This window comes from Dreissena polymorpha, chromosome 9 (assembly GCF_020536995.1).
Source record: "Dreissena polymorpha isolate Duluth1 chromosome 9, UMN_Dpol_1.0, whole genome shotgun sequence".
NCBI lineage: Eukaryota > Metazoa > Mollusca > Bivalvia > Myida > Dreissenidae > Dreissena > Dreissena polymorpha.
This window is the reverse complement of record NC_068363.1, coordinates 74,879,042-74,899,769: the sequence shown is the minus strand read 5'-3', so window position 1 is coordinate 74,899,769 and position 20,728 is coordinate 74,879,042. Positions and strand designations below refer to the sequence as shown.

Genomic DNA, 20,728 nt, shown 5'->3' with positions numbered 1-20,728 from the left:
TATTTGATATAGTTGTAATAAGTAAAACACAGGCATTTTGTTTATGTCGATTGCTTTACATCATAATGCGTTTTTGGGGGTATTTAATCAAAAGTTGTTTAGTTACAGGTCATAAATGGTTGATCTCAGTGAACAACAAATCATTGAAGAAACCCCACTCAAATCTGGTATTACAAAAAATGCTTACTCTTTATGTATTAGCAAAATGGGGTTTAATGCATGTTTATACAGTGTTGTCCCAGATTGTTCATTCTGCACAGGCTAATCAGGGACAACACTTTCTGCCTGTTCATTCTGCACAGGCTAATCAGGGACAACACTTTCTGCCTGTTCATTCTGTACAGGCTAATCAGGGACAACACTTTCTGCCTGTTCATTCTGCACAGGCTAATCAGGGACAACACTTTCTGCCTGTTCATTCTGCACAGGCTAATCAGGGACAACACTTTCTAGCCTGTTCATTCTGCACAAGCTAATCAGGGACAACACTTTCAGCCTGTTCATTCTGCACAGGCTAATCAGGGACAACACTAGCCTGTTCATTCTGCACAGGCTAATCAGGGACAACACTAGCCTGTTCATTCTGCACAGGCTAATCAGGGACAACACTAGCCTGTTCATTCTGCACAAGCTAATCAGGGACAACACTTTCTGCCTGTTCATTCTGCACAGGCTAATCAGGGACAACACTTTCTGCCTGTTCATTCTTCACAGGCTAATACGAGACAACACTTTCTGCCTGTTCATTCTACACAGGCTAATCAGGGACAACACTTTCTGCCTGTTCATTCTGCACAGGCTAATCAGGGACAACACTAGCCTGTTCATTCTGCACAGGCTAATCAGGGACAACACTTTCTGCCTGTTCATTCTGCACAGGCTAATCAGGGACAACACTTTCTGCCTGTTCATTCTGCACAGGCTAATCAGGGACAACACTAGCCTGTTCATTCTGCACAGGCTAATCAGGGACAACACTTTGTGCCTGTTCATTCTGCACAGGCTAATCAGGGACAACACTTGCCTGTTCATTCTGTTCAAGCAGGGACAACACTTGCCTGTTCATTCTGTTCAAGCAGGGACAACACTTGCCTGTTCATTCTGTTCAAGCAGGGACAACACTTGCCTGTTCATTCTGCTCAAGCAGGGACAACACTTGCCTGTTCATTCTGCACAGGCTAATCAGGGACAACACTTTCTGCCTGTTCATTCTGCACAGGCTAATCAGGGACAACACTTTCTGCCTGTTCATTCTGCACAGGCTCATCAGGGACAACACTTTCTGCCTGTTCATTCTGCACAGGCTAATCAGGGACAACACTTTCTGCCTGTTCATTCTGCACAGGCTAATCAGGGACAACACTTTCTGCCTGTTCATTCTGTTCAAGCAGGGACAACACTTTCTGCTTTTATTATATTTTTCGTGCAAAGGAAGTCTCTTCTTAGCGGAAAAACAGTTTATGCAGAAAGTGTCGTCCCTGCGGAATTAAGCCCCATTTTTGCAGAATGAGGCTCAATTATATTTGGTATGGTGGCTGATTTAGTAAGGATTTTAAATGGATCAGCTTGGTTGTAACCCCAGATTTGAAGTGAAGTGACAATGGTGGAGTTTCACCAGAAGGGACCATATTGCTTGGCAATCTCTTGTTTAATCTGGCACATGCCCATTGTTAGAAGTCTGAATGATGTTAATTAAGCTGTTGGTTTTTACAGCAGACAGTTGAGGCAAGCCAAGATGGGGACACTCCCGAAATAGACTCCACCCCTTCGACACCGTCAGAGAACTACCCCAACACTCCCTCTGCGACCTCAACGTGGACAAACTGGCCAAACGCTCCAAACACTAGCGTCAAAACTGAGAACGGTCGTCCTCACACGATTTCTTCAGCATATGAGAAATCTCACACCAGACCGGCGTTGTCGTCGCAGCTGTTCGAGCCACCTCCACAACAGGGGTCGCTCCAGAATCAGTCACAGAGCGAAGGTCAGATCGAAGGTCAAGGTCAAGCTGAGCAGAGGTTGTTGAAGCGTGACAGGCCGCACAGCACTATGACGATGCCGTATACACGGCCTGCTGCCCAGATCAATAAAATGCAGCCTGTTCTCCCGCCACTCGGGCCGAAGCCGAAATCGCGAGCTGTGGCTCCACCGAGAGTACCCTCTATAGGTTTGTTAATTATAAGACATCGTTCTTATTTACCACTTAGATACGTATTTTGACGCATTTGTAGTCCCATAAAAAGTTAAATTTAATTAAAGACCTTTATTACTAAATTCAAGTTTTAAAGGCTTCATTTCCAACCCTTAGATACTGATGAACAGCAAACCGCATACAGCCTAAAAAGACTGCGAGTTACTTGCAGGGTGTTCTGGTTTAATGCTTGTCGCATTAAGCCATTTTCTATTTGCTTGTGAGTGGGATTTGGTTGTCAGATGCCTTTTAAATCAAGGCTTATTCAGCATTTCTCCAATCTAGAAATGGCTACTAAAAGCTAATTTGGCTGAAGAAATTTTTATTTTGGCTCAAACTCTTTCTTTATGAAACCCCATACAATGGTAATAAATTTGGGTATATAGAAGAATATCATACCACAAGATTATGATAATAATATTAACAAGTTAAAAAAAGTATTATGGGTCTGTAATATTTAGTAATAATTGCCATGTGGAATATCCAATAACAGCTTGAAATGAGCCCCAAAAAGCTTCAGTCTTGTCTGTCTCGGATTAATTTTACTATTTCAACCTTCAGGAGAGCAACCAGTCTACGCCAACTTGAATGAGTTAGCTGCTGCACAATTGACTGGGGCCGACGCAGACAAAACGCCAACAGGTCGCGAACCCCCAAACATTGGCGGCTCCACTGCACCAAAGGTATTGATTCATGTGAAAAAACATGTTTGAACCAGGGCTTAAGAGTGTTAGGGAGTTTTACCTAGTTAAAAAAGTAAAATTCCTGCTTTAATCAGAAAATATATAATTTGATAGACTATGTTTTATATTTGCCTGAAGAACTATTGCAACCCAACCAATGAGTAAAGTTTTATCACTTTAACTGCCTGAAAATTGGGTTTTGCGGCGGGATTTTTTTTACAGCATTTTGGCAAATAATTATACGAATATTAACATTATGCTGGCATTGATCATTATTGTAAAGTGTTTGTTTGTGTTTATGTTTGTTTTAAAATGATTCATTTTATTTAAATTAACATAGAATATAGTCCTACTTTACCTTTTATATGCAAGCAACACAAAACATTTTACACGAAACAACAAATGTTATTAACTGATGCATGCAACAAACACTTAAAGTCTTTAGTTTTACATGTAATATTTCCCAAATATCTTCTGGAACACAAACACAAATGATGAAACCAAATTGAAGTTAACACATAAACAAATGAAATATTTGTTTTCCTTTTAGAGTTCCATTTCATACGTAAGTGATGACTGTTTTAATTGTTGAAAAAATTTATGTTGATTTTTAAATATTTGGACAAATATTTGTTTTTGGACATAATGTTGACTCCTGGTTTTTATATTTTCTTCAGTGATATTGTTGGAAATATTACATGCATTTTAATATTGTATATGGTGTTCACAAAGTAATATTAATTTATCGATGATGTTGACTTAACAGCCATATTATTTCAGTTCCTGAAATGTTTGATTTAAGAGTTGTTTATTACATGTGACCAGGGCATATTAATGTTTATCTCCAAGGGGGAATGAGTCATTTTTGTGTGTGGAATACCTTTCCATTATGGCATTATACATATATTTTTTTTAACTTTCTTTAAATAAGAAATATTTCACTGGTGTCATTTAAAAAAAATTGAAAAGCTTTTATAATGTTGTTTAACTGAAAAAAGTGACATTTTATTTTTATTTTTTTGTCAGGGGAAATTTTGTTTAATTTGGAGTGGAGGATATTATATGTATGACATAACATCTTGCACGGGTTACACAGACTTGTAAATATCATGAATTCAAAAAATGTCTTTGTTGCCTTTTGACATTTGTTATACGCCCGTATAAAATACGGGACGTATTATGTGAAACCCCTTGGCGGGCGGGCGGGCGGCGGGCGGGCGGCGGGCGGAAGGCATCACTTTGTCCGGACTCTAATTCAAATTGTATTCATCCGATCTTCACCAAACTTGGTCAGCAGTTGCATCTAGTTGATATCTAGGCCAAGTTCGAATATGGGTCATGCCGGGTCAAAAACTAGGTCATAGGGTCAATAAGTGCATTTTCAAAGGGGCCACTTTGTCCGGACTCTATTTCAAATTGTATTCATCCGATCTTCACCAAACTTGGTCAGCAGTTGCATCTAGTTGATATATAGGCCAAGTTCGAATATGGGTCATGCCGGGTCAAAAACTAGGTCATAGGGTCAATTAGTGCATTTTCAACGGCGCCACTTTGTCCGGACTCTAATTCAAATTGTATTCATCCGATCTTCACCAAACTTGGTCAGTAGTTGCATCTAGTTGATATCTAGGTCAAGTCCGAATATGGGTCATGCTGGGTCAAAAACTAGGTCAAAGGGTCAATTAGTGCATTTTACTTTGTCCGGACTCTAATTCAAATTGTATAAATCTTATCTTCACCAAACTTGGTCAGTAGTTGCATCTAGTTGATATCTAGGCCAAGTTCGAATATGGGTCATGCCAGGTAAAAAACTAGGTCATAGGGTCAATTAGTCCATTTTCAACAGCGCCACTTTGTCCGGACTCTTATTCAAATTGTATTCATCCGATCTTTACCAAACTTGGTCAGTAGTTTCAAGATAAGTAATATCAGTACAGGAAATACTGCCATTCTGTACCTATGTAGGTCTAAACAATTATGATTTAAATATTGTGTTTTAGAGAACAAATGAGACTAAGTGTACACTTATTGATATCAATGCATATATATGAATATATCAGTTATATAAGTTGTTGTTGTTTTTTTTGCTTATTTCCAAAACAAATACATCAATCATCAGTGTATCATCTCCAATGGCACACGAATCGGGCGTATATTGCTCCGTCATGCGGCGCTCTTGTTTTTAATTTAGTAACATTGCCAATGGTGCATTTATGAACACCATTTATGAGCGTTCAATTTGTTTTTATCTAAACCTACTGATTGCATGAATTGTTTGTTGTTATGAAATATGTAATAGTTCTGCTGTAAGATTCCATTAATTACATTCCTCCATCACAAAATTTAAACAACAAAATGATCAAAATATTTGACTGACCCATCAACCAGAGTAAGCTGAACTGAAAGAGTTTTAATGTTGATTTTTATGTCCCCCACCACTATAGTGGGGGACATATTGTTTTTGCCCTGTCTGTTGGTTTGTGTTTTGTTAACTTTAACATTTGCAATAACTTTTGTAATATTGAAGATAGCAACTTGATATTTGGCATGCATGTGTATCTCATGGAGCTGCACATTTAGAGTGGTGAAAGGTCAAAGGTCAAGAATAGCAAACAGTTTGGATCCTGATGAGACGCCACGTTCTGTGGCGTCTCATCTGGATCCAAACTGTTTGCAAAGGCCTTTAAAATTCGGCTCCAGCGCTAAAAGGGTTAAGGAAAAGCTTGTGAACACTCAAAGAGGTCTAATTTACTGCTCAATCATCACAACACTTGCTCGGATAATTTGTCTAATGATATCTTGGATGCGTTCTAAAGTGGTTCAAAATAGTTCAGTTTCTTCTGATTTCAGGTGAGAGAACTTTAGTTAAACACGATCTGTGTCAAATTTTTGGCCGTTATTAACATTGGGGCTGTCAATCAGAACTATTGCTTATTTCATCACCTAAGGGCAAAACTCAAAGAATCCTTACTCAATATTAGAACTCAGCTGGGAGAGGTATATTGGAGTAACTCTGTAGGTGGGTTGGTTTGTTGCCATAAAAATGTTTGTGAAGCTAAGTTCGTCCATGGTTCTCCATCGATTAAATTGAAACTTAGAACATACTATCACCAAAAATTGTGAATGTGCAAGATACTTTTCATGCCTTTTGATCAACTATTTTCTGAATTATGTGCCCCTGAACTCAGCCATTTCTATGGCAGAAGCATACAGTGTTATACGCTCGTGTAGCAAACTACTTCCACATTTTGCAAAGGATTACATTGGACCTTCAAATATATCATTATCATAAAATTTAGACACGCAATTAAGTTTTTAAATTCCAGTGACCATCAAATTACTGAGTTTTTTATCTTGACAATTGAACATGGCTTACTAAACACTGTGGGTGTATTTGTCAGGTTTTTGGTGACACTCTAGTTATTGCATTCGAGATATTGAGTTATTGCCCTTAGGTGTGATTGCCTGTTGTGTGAAAATAGTGCTAAATCCTCACCGCCTGTCCTTTGGCTTTTTTTCTGCGACTCTTGCCACCATCCCAGCTGTTCGGAGATATAGACTTGAATGCAGCAATACGAGACCTTGACAATTATACGGCTGCACTGCACGGTGATTTCACACCTGGCGACCGAAAATCTAAGGCAAGCATATGAAAAACACTGCTTATTCCTTCTTTTCTGATGTTTTTAGATGTCCTTAAATGTGTATATGGAAATCAATATATCTTATTTTGTTAAATTTGCTACTAAATTAAAGATTTTGATTTTACTATACATTTTGTTGGTTTTTGTAAGTATATTTTATTCTAAATAATTAGTTTTAAATAAAGTAAACATTTATTTTTTTTATTTCCCATGTCTCTTTTGAAGGTCGTGTAATAACAATATAATATTCCATCTTTATTACTGTCTAATTTTCTTGTGAATTTTTTTTATTTGAATGGTCATCAAATCAACATTGTACAAACCAAATCAATTCTTTTATAAAACTTGAAAGTGATCATAAAACTAAACCATTGGCTTAGTCAGTTGAATCATCAAACATTTCCTAAAAACAAATTAAACAGGATTTCAGATACACATATGTACGAGTCATGGACTAATATTAAACTAAATTTTTTGCAATGTTCTTAACTAGAATGATTTTCAATAAAATCATGCATGCATTTTAACAACCGTGATTCTAAGTTGTGCGAGTTTGTATTTTTGGTTAAATATTTAGTTTTTGCATGGATTGTATTGTTTTAATTATTCTAGTTTGTTTGAATGTAGTACAGCAAACATTCAGCCATGTAGATGTTGTACGTCAGCACCATTTCATCCATCTGTTGCTGGAATCGCAAAAGATCAAAATAATTTTTGACACCTATTCGATAAAAACTAAGAGACATTGCAAACGATGTACAAGATTTTTCAAATATTTCACAATTTAACCAACAGTTGTTGAACAAAACTTTTTATTCTTAAGTAAGTTTTTTAGCTCTACTGGCCGAAGGCCTGAAGAGCTTATGTCATGGCGTGGCTTCCGTCGTCCGTCCGTGCGTGCATTAGACTTTTTTTGTTTACGCGATAAAGTCCACAGTTTTCATCCGATTCTTTTCAATCTTGTTCAGTGTCTTTATATTAATGAGGACTCAAACCCTATTGAAAATGGGTTACATTAGAGTAAAACGTCCAGAATTATCTCCCCTTGAATTTGAGAAAATTGTGAAATAAGGCTTGTTTACGCAATTAAGTTCACAGTTTTCATCCAATCATTTCCCAACTTGCACAGTGTCTTTATCTGAATGATGAGTCAAACCCTATTGAAAATGAGCAATATCGGAGTTATAAGTCCAATATTATCTCCCCTTGAATTTGAGAAAAAAATGAAAATCTTTTACATTTTGTCATAACTTTTGCAATATTGAAGATAGCAACTTCATATTTGGCATGCATGTGTATCTCATGGAACTGCACATTTTGAGTGGTGAAAGGTAAAGGTCAAGGTCATCCTTTAAGGTCAAATGTCAAAAAATAATAATTCAAAGCGGCGCAGAAGGGGACATAGTGTTTCCGACAAACTTATTTCTTGTTTGATTACATATAAAGTTATATCCTTTTGAAACTTCAACGGATGTTTTGTATCATCAAGGGCCAGAACCCCATCAAGAGTGAAGAAAATTTGTCCAACTTATTGTTGAAAAGGAGCCATTTGAAGTTTAAATTTTACGTTTCTTTTTGTTTATGCGATAAATTTCCCATTTTGGGTCTGTTTATTTAAAACTTACTCAGATTGTTCATACTATCAAGGGCTTGAGCCCTATTGATTCCAGCCAGTAGAGCGATTCAGGCCTTCATGGGCCTCTTGTTTATTTTCACAGACATGAGGTCGATTTTATTTGTGCCTCGCTCTGATGGAACTTGGCTTAATGCATGTGAGCCATGCTCAGTAAATAAAGGGTTTAATGCATGTGCATATAGTGTCGTCCCAGATAAGCCTGTGCAGTCTGCACAGGTTAATCAGGGACAACACTATCCGCTTTAATGATATTTTTCGTTTCAAGAAAGTCTCTTCTTAGCAAAAATTAAGTTGAGGCGGAAAGTGTGGTCCCTGATCTTACACACAGAGCACATCCCATTTGTGTAAAGTGTTCTCCTGGTTAGCCTCTGCACTTAGCACAGGCTTATCAGGGATAACACTCTCTGCCTGGAGTTTTGCTAAGTAGGCTCTTTAATGAAAATTCCATTAAAGAGGAAAGTGTTGTCCCTGATTAGCGTATGTGGAGTGGACATGCTAGTCTGGGACCACACTTAACCCAAATGCATGAAGCCCTTGTTTACAGAGCTAGGCTTTTTTTGACAGTCTATTACAGTTCAGAGACTTCTATTTTTCTGCCACAAACATTCATGCCCATTGAAAAGAACAGAATTTAAAACTTAAATCTAGGAAGAAATTCCTAACTCAATTTGATTTTCTGTGTGACTACAAATGCGCCAAAGTGCATATCCAAGGGTCAAAGGGATCAGGGACTAATATTTTTCTGTCACAAACATTTGCGTAGATTGAACAGAACTCACTGGAGCTAGCGGCAGCCATCAAAGAGCTTGAGGCCAACACTGCGGCCCTCGAGAGCATGTACCCAGAGACGCAGGCTAGCCAGTCTTCTCTTCATGCTTCAAGTGGGTATGGAACAATGAACAGTACCCCTGCGTCATCGGAAGACCCATTGGCCACTGGAGGTAAGATTGTGCGGGTTTCATTGTGAATATGTGTGCAAAACCCAGTTCTGTATTCATCTGTGTTGTTGATTTCAGTCATAGTTTAAGGCACTGAACCCAAAAACTTCTTTAAAAAAAGTATGCAGACATTGCCACAAAGGGACCTCTTTCCATCCACAAACAAATATATCATTTTTATTTTTTAATTTGTACAATTTGTAATAATTAAATTAAGGCTTGTTCACATGTTATTTGAATGCCTGTTGTTTGACCAATTTCAAATCATTGTTGTTTTTGAGTTTATGAAAACAATTTCTGCAAAGCTTAGCCCTTTGCATGCTGGGAAATTTGTCGTCTGCTAAAATGTCTTCTGCTGAATCTCTAAAATTAGCATTTTCTTCGATTTTTTTCAAAGAACACTATCAGAATAGCAAACAGTTTGGATCCTGATGAGACGCCACGTTCTGTGGCGTCTCATCTGGATCCAAACTGTTTGCAAAGGCCTTCAGAATGGGTCAGGGTAAACTTTCCCCACACCTGAATGTGATTGCATTTTGCAGAATGTCATGATGCATGTTTATATTGTAACTTCTGTGATACGATGCATCATGTAAAGTATTTTCCTGTAAATGACAGGCAAAGGAACAGCTGCCCAAGCGTTTGCTTGAGTAAAGAGATTTTTCAAATATTTTTAAGACTGATCATCCTTTTCAAATTTCAAAGGGATTTTAAATACTTTATCAATTCTGTTCTTATTTTTCCTTTCGCCATCTTCTTCTTTACTATCAACTTAGAATGACAAAATAATTGATCTGAGCGCTGAGAAAACTGGGTGTAATTTCTGTCGGCAAAGTGTCAAACTAGACAATATTCAACGCCAGTGCATTGTTGTCTTTCTGTGTTGTCTCACTGCCAGGTTTTTCTGTGTAGAAAGATTGCTTTAATGTTTGTCCTTGTGCATGGAATTGAGAAATGAGTTGGTATTCACAAAACTCATAAATAATATATAAAGTTTCCATTTTAGATCAAATTTCTATCATGTAAAGAACACAGTCTTTACCTACAACAGATAAAGTAATATTTTATTAAGTATAACATTATAATTTTGTGCAAGTTAAAATATTATTATATGTGAAAAATCAGAAAAAAACCTGAGATAAAGTTATTTTTATTTATTTCAATATTTTAGTTATTATGCCAACCTTAGAAGAAGAGGGGGTATATTGTTTTGCACATGTCGGTCCGTCCGTATGTCTGTCCGTCCGTACACCAGATGATTTCCGGATGATAACTCAAGAACGCTTAGGCCTAGGATTATGAAACTTCATAGGTACATTGATCATGACTCGCAGATGACCCCTTTTTATTTTCAGGTCACTAGGTCAAAGGTCAAGGTCACGGTGACCGGAAATAGTAAAATGATTTCCAGATGATAACTCAACAACGCTTATGCCTAGGATCATGAAACTTCATAGGTACATTGATCATGACTCGCAGATGACCCCTATTGATTTTCAGGTCACTAGGTCAAAGGTCAAGGTCATGGTGACTCTAAATAGTAAAATGGTTTCCGGATGATAACTCAAGAACGCTTATGCCTAGGGTCATGAAACTTCATAGGTACATTGATCATGACTCGCAGATGACCCCTATTGATTTTCAGGTCACTAGGTCAAAGGTCAAGGTCACATTGCCAAAAAACGTATTCACACAATGGCTGCCACTACAACTGACAGCCCATATGGGGGGCATGCATGTTTTACAAACAGCCCTTGTTTTTAGAAATTTCAATAAGCCAATCAGAGATACATGAGTTATTTTTAGACATTTCAATGAATGATTTATTTTTAAACATTTCAATAAACCAACCAGAGAGTTAAGTTATTTTTTCAAGGTCAATAAGCCACTCAGAGAGATAAGTTATTTTTAAAAAGTTCAATAAGCCAACCACAGATTTAAATAATTTTTAGAAACTTTGTTTTCAGAAGAATTATGATTACCACTCATGCTGTGTCTGTTGGCGGCCACCCTGCATGTTGTGCGTTCGTTTTTTTGCAGATTTTGTCGACACCGGACAGAGTGACTATCTCGCCCAGGAGCAGGGAAAATATAACACCATACCAAGAAACAGTCCCGTAATGAGGGCTGCATTCCAGTTTAAACGGCCTGCATCCACTATTATAGGCATGTTGTACTATTTTTTGTCTCGCTTTGAACGGCCTGCATCCTCTTTTTAGGAATGTTGTATTCTTTTTGTCCATGTGTTCGCTATCATAGGCATGTGTAGTCCTTGTGTTCTTATGGCCATTGGCGATTTATAACAGGGGTGAAAGGGTGTAAACAATGAGTCATTCTTGTTTTATAAAAATTAAAAACGTTTTATCTTTACCTATAAACTCCAGTTATTTGTTATGTGAGAGTTAATAGACTTGGGTTTTGGAAAAAGGATTTTTGAAAACTTATGGCAAAATATGAATTTGAAAAGATTTTAAAATATGAATTAATTGTAGAAAATTGTTTGACTTTTAAAACATAATGAAAATTCTGGGTTTAAAATAAAAGTGAACTTTAAAAATTAAATGCCAAAAATCTTTATTTAGTAAATAATTTTACAATAAAATAGTGCACATTTCAATTATTTTAGTTGTGTGTACAGAGTGTATGAAAATGAAGCATGGTGGTGTATAATTTATATTTATGATGGATTTTACACTTGTGTATAATTGTGGTTATTAATTTCAAATAAAGCACACTGCTGTTATAAAAAAGTCAGAAAGTCAGAAAAATATCAAGGATACAGTTTAAGAAATGAATTTAGGTGGGAGGCATAAAAGAGACTGATCATGGAAATATAAAAAGTGGTGGAAATATCTTGGGAAAATCAGGGAAATTGTATAAATCAAGGAAACATCAGGGAGTTATACGAGGGGTTTCCAGTGGCCAGGATACTGACATTTCCTTTCTGATTTAACCCTTTCCCACTCGGGAGCAAAGTGAAAAAGGCAATGTACAAACAGCAATAAACCAGAACAGCCTGCAAGTAACTTGCAGTCTGTTCAGGTTTTATGCTGTTTGCCGCTCATCAGTATCTAAAGGTTGGAAGTGAAGCATGTAAACTTGAATTTAGTAAGAGAGGTTTTTAATTGAATTTAACTTTCTATGGGACTACAAATATGTCTAAATGGGTATCTAAGTGGTAAAGGGTTAATTGCTGTTTTTGTCTCTTTTGTGTACTGTTTAGTAGAGCTGTGCATGCATGCATCTCAGTGTGAATTGCAGTCATGTTAAAGTTTAGTTGTAACAATTTTTGTAATAGTTAACAAATTATTTCACTATATAAGTAATGTTGAGAAATTTCCCATTATCATCATTGATCAAATAAATTGTTTGTTAGAACAACATACTAAAAAATGGCATGTTCTTTAGACAAGCATCTATTTAAAATGTGGTGACATTATTGGAATATGTGTGGTAGGTAGCAGGGTAGATGTTTGGTAGTGTGGAATCCAGGATGATGGCGTCCGCTCTATATGTCACACAGTTTTAATCAGATCATCATTCATCTGTTTGATAATGTTTGTTGACATAATAATATCTCAGCCAAGTAGGATAACCAACCAGATGCCGTAAAACACATTTTGATGTATGGTCATTGATTAATAAAACAGTTGGCAAAATTAATCTTGTCTGCCCTCAAACTTCAATATTTTGAAATTGATCATCAAACTTGGTGACAATGTTTGTGGGAAGCATAACTGACATAAAGTTCGGTTACCAGTCTGATGGCTTGAAGCGCTTCTGATTTATGTCCATGGAACCAAGACCATTAAACAGGACAATTTTGTGACAAGTTGGAACTAATGTGTAAGCCTCCATGTAAAAGAGTTGCAAAATAAGTAACACCCTTGTTAAAACATAACCTACTGAAAACCAAAGACTAGGGTCTAATACAACAAAACATGTACATGTAATCATATGATAGTAACCTTAACTTTAAAGAATGTCTTAAAGAAAGTTTATAAATTTGTTTCATGAACATTCTGTTAAACTCGTAACCAAGTAAAGCTCTGAAGATATAGGACACATTTGATAACAAAGTTACTGTATAAATAAGAACATATATTCTTATCGTTTGCAAAAATTATTTTGTGATAATTATGTCTGTTGTCAACTAAAACAACAACTCATTTGAATGAAAAGTTTATGCCCTTGTGGTTCACTTCTTTTGCTCATAATGGTTGTTTAACAGAATATAAAATCACCCATGCAACCATTTAAATCAGTTCATTAATACCAGAAAATAATCAAACATTTTCAAATTTTACAGGAATGCCATCTTCAGCGTTGAGCCGTCGCAGTTCAATGAACACGGCTAAACCCCCACCCCCTATAAGACGAACCTCCTCCATCACCCAGGCCCCGAATCCCACAGTGTTGCAGAAATTTCGAAACTCTCCCCCGCGGCAACTCAACAACCAGCCTCCCAGTGAAAACCATAGCAACAGGGCGATGCCAGTGGGTGGTAATCCAAACGGGGCTCCTACCCAACATAATCATCGCAGGAGTTTGAGTGCCAGTGGTGGCTCCGAACCAGAGCACGCTTACGCAGAGTTGACTGAAATTCAGGCGAGTATAAGGGCGCGACAGCAACAACAACAGCAACAAGGGCAGTATCCAAGTGAAGGTCAAGGTCATGGTATCCAGGGTCAGGGCGGGTATGGGGTCATGTCAGCTCCTGTTACGCCCCAGTATGCTCAACCAGTAACAGTGCCAGGGCAGAACCCCATGAACAGTGCCATTGTGAACAGTTTGAACGCCAGGTTCTCGGGTATGAGTACCGGACAGCCGGCAGGGCAAGTGGGTCAGATGGGCCAACAGTCACAGTACCAGTCTAGTTCTAACCCCGCTAGTGTTAGTGTTAATAGTCAGACAAAGTACCAACAAGCACCCAGTCAGAACTCAACGAAAATTGGTGGGGGTGGCGGTGCTGATTTTCCTGATCTGCCTCCGCCGCCTTCGGAAGATGAACTCAAGCAAATGGAACAAATTTACAGTGTGCCAAAACAGAGCTATCCGCAGGCTCAGTCGTATAATGCGGAGGTTTTGAACACTAGTAACTCTGTGCAAATGCGTAATCCAGCGTCCCAGTATCAGGCCACACCGATCGTTAATCCAGGGGGAGGGGTGGACATGCGTCAATCTTTGATATCAGAACTAAAAGCTGGAAATAGGTTAAGGAAAATGTCTAACAGTGAAGGGGGAGCTAATTGCTGATGTTACCATTGTGCTGTGTTTAAAAAAGTGTTGCCATAGTATTGTAATTGCTTGTACAGAGAAAAAGTGGCACCTTCTTATGTTTTGATTTCGGCTTCATTACTGCTTAAGGAGTGTTTGACAGTAAAAGAAATGTTACAGCAATGCTTCTGTTATAACTTGCACATTTTTCAACAACGTACAAGAAAATGAAAAAGGTATCTTTGTGTGTAGAATTCCTGCATTAGTTTATGGTGCAGAAATTTACATCATGATAACAATTAAGTCCACAGATTTGGTCAGTTTTTGTAAGAAATATCCTTAGTTTTTTTCAAAGATTGTAGAATGTCTTTATTAAATAACTTACAAGTGTTGAAATAAACAACACATTAGACTTGGGAAGCATGATCATATATATATACCGGCATAATATTGTGCCTTTCAGTTAATTTCTCCCTGTAAGATTCTTGTGTGGTATGGTTGACATTGTCTTTTATGGATTTCTGAATGGAATTTTTAGTTAAATGTCTATGTGATAAATAACATGTTGTATATTTGAATGTAAATAGCTAATTCACTGTGTGAATATTTTTATTATCCTCAATATTTTAGAATTACATTGTTTAACATGTATGATAGATTGAATTTCCATCTTTTCAGGGCCTGTTTTCACCTACCAATTTTTAGACTTAAGCCTAAACATACGGGATTTTCTTTAGATTGTTTTTATCTGAGTATAATACAGGTAGATATGACATGGAATTTAACACCTCTTACTACACAATTCTCAATTTAGAAAGTTATTTTACTACGCAAACACCATTTGTAGCCTACATATACATGTATTCCTAGCTGAACATATTTGTCTTGGTTCTGAGACTTCTTTAGTCTAAGAGTGGGCGGGTCAATACGGGCCTGGTGGACTGTTCACAAATCATATTTCATTGAAATCCATATGGAATATTTTTTGTTTTCATTTGAATAATGTCTATTTAACTTAATTTTCAAGATCAAGTTTTACTGATTTTATTGAGATTTTATTTTAATTCTTTTAGTTGTGTTTGTAGTTTGGTTTGTTCGTCAATATACATACCAAGTCTTCGAATGATCTATTGTATTAATTTAACCAAACTTAGTTTCAATCACTCTTTTAATCACCCATTTAATGTATTTTCTATTCAAACATAGCTTTGACCAATCATGGAAAGTACTCCGGTGTCTTTGAAAGTAGTGGTAGCTGTCTATACACTTCAATACTTATTATGCTGTCTTGGCCACAGGTGTTGGGCGTGTGGGTAAATTCTCTGAAACACTATCAGTATGTCATAAAACAAAAATTTTCATCACTTTGACCAAAAAAATATTTGTGATATATTATATCAGATAGTGCTGCAACAATATACCGGTTTATCAGTATTTATCGCAATACGCAATCCGCATATTGTATTGCGATACAATTTCCATCATACCGGTACGAAAATTATACAAAAATTCATTCACATTTTGTCCAGAAAAGCCACCCGAAATAATGATATTAAGGTAAACAAATCGGTGTTTAGTAAAAATAAATTGTTACGTACAAATAGCATTCTAAAAAGTCTATTATACGAAGTAGCGTTGTTACATGGGAGTCCGCAAGATCTGCTTTTGCATGTCATACTGTTACATTTAAGATGAAGCTCATGGAAATACTAAAAACAAATAATTAAATAAGAAAAATATAAATTGATGTTATTATAAACAGAAGTAATAATGATCAAAAAATGTTTTCCTTACGGCATTCTGATAAGTTACATGACGGGCTTTTAAACATCCACAATTCTCTTTCGGGTTATTATTCTTCAGTCTTGTCGGCTTTTAGAATAGTTCAGAATTGCAGACGAAATGATTGCCGAGTTTGACTTTATAGACTTTATAGTTTGAATTAAACAGTAATGACTTGGTCATGTTGTACATGTAGCATATTTAAAATTAATTAATGTTAATGTCCCAGAGATTTATTGTATAAACTATCCAGTATACAGTACACAATTGCACACCATTTTTAATATCTAATGAAAATATATCCATTGGACAAAATGAAATACTAATTTTTCATAACAAAATGCTTTGTAAAGCCAAAAACAAGTTAATTGTGTAAATAAAGCATTTTGTAAAAAAGGCTAGATTTGCAATATGATATAACAAGAACTTAACACACATTACAAAGGTTATGTTCATGTAATTTAGTTGGTTTTGGCGATTAGCTGGCCAGTTATAATTCTGGTTCAAGTAGGCAATATATTGCAATATGGGCTTTTGAGCTGACAATATATTGCAATATGGTTTATGGGGTATTGTTGCAGCACTAATATCAGAATTATTTTTTTAGGTCAAAAAGTGATAAAAGTTTTTTTAATGACAAAGTGATAATGTTTCAATGAATTGGCCCCGCGCCCAACACCTTTGGTCATGGCATTATTACTGTTTTAGGCACAAGCCTGGTCAGGCTACTAGCTTAGAAATTGCACTTGCATGAATCGGTTTTAAATAGCCAGAACTATAAGAACAAAACTAATAATTCTGTAACAATTGTCGCTATTAATGGGTTGTTAAAACAAATTTAACCTATGCTGACAGCACAAGCTGATCTGGGATTATTGTCACTAGATTCAGTTTTCTATTTTTTGATATCAATATCTTACACTAGATAAAACAATGAATAGAGTTGTAGAGTCAGTTGGGTGGAAGACTGTTTACATTATAATTAACATCATTGATCTCAGAAGAATGATGGGGTTTAATAGAAAAGAAATCACTGCAATTTTGAATTTAGTTTTTGTAAATTCTTAATTTACCCTTATTATTAATAATATATAGGCTCCACAATTTTCTGTAGTTTTTTTCTGTTTGTTTTGTGCACAATGTCAATACTAGAATAGTAAGTGCCTACATCACAACATGTATATGAGCCGCGCTGTATGAAAAGGGGTTTGAATGCATGTGTGTAAAGTGTCGTCCCAGATTAGCCTGTGCAGTCTGCACCGGCTAATCAAGGACAACACTTTCTGCCTTAACTGGATTTTCATCAAGAAGAGTCTTTATTCAAACCAAAAATTCCATAAAAGAGGAAAGTGTCATCCCTGATTAGCCTGTGCAGACTGCACAGGCTAATATGGGACGACACTTTGCGCACATGCATTTAGCCCCGTTTTCTCAGAGCAAGGCTCATCTTGGTTAACTTGGTTGATAACTATTAGACTGTTAGTTACTTGAAACTTACCAGTAAACCCTGAGATTCTCATAATACCAGACATTGCTGAAAATTGTCCAGGTTTTTTGTCACCCCATGTTCTGACCATTTCCTTCATTCATGTGAATACAATTCATTAAAGTGTTTCTGTTACTTAGTAACATTAAAAATCTTTAAAAAAAACTTATAAAGTTTTTTTTTATTGAAGCATTTATTCATGTTGGTAATTCAAATTGGTTTGATGCTATAGACGGAATCTCAATCTATTCATTGTAAGCTTCACCCGTATCTTATCTATTCAAGTTCAAAATCTATATATTCAGATTTTAACATTAATATGATGGTCTCATGTATTGCTCACTTTCGTTTTCATAAGTTTTGCTTGTATGAAGAGAAAAACCAAAAGTGTTAAAAGTGAATTCTGTTATTGGATAACAATTGCTTGACATGGAGATTAATAAATATATAACACTTACGTTGTATTCTTAATGTTGTCATCGTCAAAAAATAATAATTCACATAGTATTTCCATTGTTATAACACCTCTTTGTGTTTCTTAACGTTCAAAGATTGACTCGCTTAAACAACTTAAGATAATATTTGTAATATTAGCACATCTATTTAATACATTTTAATATTAAAAAATATATAATTATTTTACAAAGTGCATGCTTTAATAATGATTGTTTTGAAACTATAACCTTGTTTTGAGTCATTTTCATCACATTTTCATCAAATATTTCATCATAAGGGGCAGGAGGCATTCATATTTGATGTGCTATTTTAAATACTTTTGACTTTATTTTTTACCTTAAAGGTTAATGTTTTTTTTACTGAAAAAAAGCTGTATTTTGTTTAGATAGATTATATAAAGTTACATATAAATTTGAACCAAATTTTTGATAGATTGCCAAGTTTGATAGAAGTTTTAAAATGTTTGTCATCTTAACCCTTTGAGCGCTGGAACCAGATTTTGAAGGCTTTTGCAAACAGTTTGGATCCAGATGAGACGCCACAGAATGTGGCGTCTCATCAGGATCCAAATTGTTTGCTATTCTGATAGTATTCTTTGAAAAAAAGTGAAGAAAATGATGATTTTAGAAATTCAGCAGACGACATTTTAGCAGATGACAAATTTCCCAGCATACAAAGGGTTAAGACACGAGTCTTTGTGGATAATCGCCCCATCCCCGTTATGTGGTGCAAACAGAGTGCAATGATTATAGCTTGTAATACCATGTTTGTTGAGTACATGTTTGTTTGGAGAGGTTCTGCAGTTGTATATTTTTAGGTTCATTTGTGGTAATGAGTAAGAAATTCATTGCAAGGTTTGTTCATTGCTCGTTGTTGGAATGATAGATTAAATTGTTGTTAAATTATCAGTTTTGATTGTACATGTTAAGTGTTTGATTAATAAATAACAAATAACAAACTTACAATATATAATATAAATTATCAATATATTTTGCCTGACACTGCAAATACAGTCTCTTTATGTCCACTGTTACATTATAATCCACCAATAAACAAATTTTTATGAACTTTTTAATTGAAACTGTTCCATTAATTATTAAGTTTCATATGTAAATAAGTTGATTTTAAAATGCTACTCTTGATGGTTTGAAATTACTTTAAGTTTTTAAATAAATAATTATTTATTTTCATATATCTCTCTCTGTCTAACATATGGTGTAGAAAATTAGTGTCAATCTGGTTATTCGAAACAAATTACATTTTTTCCCAAAATTTGATAGGAAATAATACACCTGCATTGAAGTGTTATTTTACTCGTTTGTTTTTATGAGTGTGAAAGGTGTGTGAGTATATGAGTAACCTCATCTACTGGTGATAGTGGAAAATCTTGTAAATAAACGCAGATAAATGTGGTATATTGTCTTGTTAGTTCTTTCTTTTAAGCTCACTTTTGTAAAACCGTCTAGTGAGCTTTTGTGATCATTCTTTGTTCGTCGTGCATTTACAGATGCAGGGCTCGAAATTAACTTTTTTTTCTACTTGCAAAACATTGCGAGCAGCTTTAATACCAACTCGCAAAATCAAAAACAGTCTCGCAAATTTTGCAAGAAACATAAAAAAGTTAATTTAGTACTATAAAAACAAAATAAAAAGTAATTAACATAATTTTTTTATTTCTGCAATCATACAAAGATATCAGTTCCTTGGACCATAAGGGTATTGTTTTCAAATATAAGTGTGTCGTGTTCACTCAGAAAACAAAGTTTAAGTGTCAGTTTTGGGATATTTTTAATGGGTTTTTAATCATTGAAAAAAAATCATATCGTGTTGAGTGCGACGACACCAAAATACAAATCAACGGTTAACTTTGCTTTATCTTTCGTATGTTTATTTCCGTCTGTAGGTAAAAAGAAACTAATTATGTCTGGCTTCGACGCCATGTCTGTTCAAGTTCAATGAACAAATGTGAATAGTCGACTGTTTCACGTTTTTTGTACCAATACTACCCGCGTATCTGTACTATTTGTATACCAGTCTACATACAAGGTGCGCGCTTCCGCATACAGGTATTCAGACGTTTTATAAATTGACCTACAGTTTAGCGTTCATGACGTCGAGTGCATTTATATTACTAGTTTTTTTCCAACTATTTCTTTACTCGCAAAAAAGTACTAGTGGCTTAAAACTTAACTCGCAATCAGTATTTTACACTCGCATTTTGCGAGTGTGCGAGTGTTAATTTCGAGCCCTGAGATGATAATATTTATGCCCCCCTTCAAAGAAGAGGAGGTATATTGCTTTGCACATGTCGGTCTGTCGGTCGGTTCGTCCACCAGGTGGTTTCCGGATGATAAGTCTAGAACGCTGAGGCCTAGGATCATGAAACTTAATAGGTAGATTGATCATGACTAGCAGATGACCCCTATCGATTTTCAGGTCACTAGGTCAAAGGTCAAGGTCACAGTGACCCGAAATAGTACAATGGTTTCCGGATGATAACTCAAGAACTCTTAGGCCTAGGATCATGAAACTTGATAGGTAGATTGATCATGACTTTCAGATGACCCCTATTGATTTTCAGGTCACTAGGTCAAAGGTCAAGGTCACAGTGACCCGAAATAGTAAAATGGTTTCAGGATGATAACTCAAGAAGGCTTATGCCTAGGATCATGAAACTTCGTAGGTAGATTGATAA

At 35.9% G+C, this 20,728-nt stretch overlaps 2 protein-coding genes across 8 annotated transcripts in view; both read left to right on the top strand.

Moving 5' to 3' along the window:
- Positions 1-19,445, top strand: part of LOC127844681 (protein MTSS 2-like) — a 104,438-nt gene extending 84,993 nt beyond the window's left edge. For 4 of the 7 annotated variants that reach the window (XM_052375104.1, XM_052375100.1, XM_052375103.1 and 1 more), the window contains 6 exons: positions 1,714-2,167; positions 2,753-2,874; positions 6,417-6,515; positions 8,918-9,095; positions 11,133-11,258; positions 13,402-19,445. In XM_052375104.1, coding sequence (XP_052231064.1) covers positions 1,714-2,167; positions 2,753-2,874; positions 6,417-6,515; positions 8,918-9,095; positions 11,133-11,258; positions 13,402-14,348 — 1,926 coding nt within the window. In that variant the 3' untranslated portion in view covers positions 14,349-19,445. The remainder of the gene's footprint in view (positions 1-1,713; positions 2,168-2,752; positions 2,875-6,416; positions 6,516-8,917; positions 9,096-11,132; positions 11,259-13,401) is intronic. The other 3 variants (XM_052375099.1, XM_052375101.1, XM_052375102.1) reach the window with 3 other exon arrangements.
- Positions 1-20,728, top strand: part of LOC127844692 (uncharacterized protein HI_1625-like) — a 331,821-nt gene that overhangs the window by 101,401 nt on the left and 209,692 nt on the right. The gene's annotated exons all lie outside the window — the stretch shown is intronic.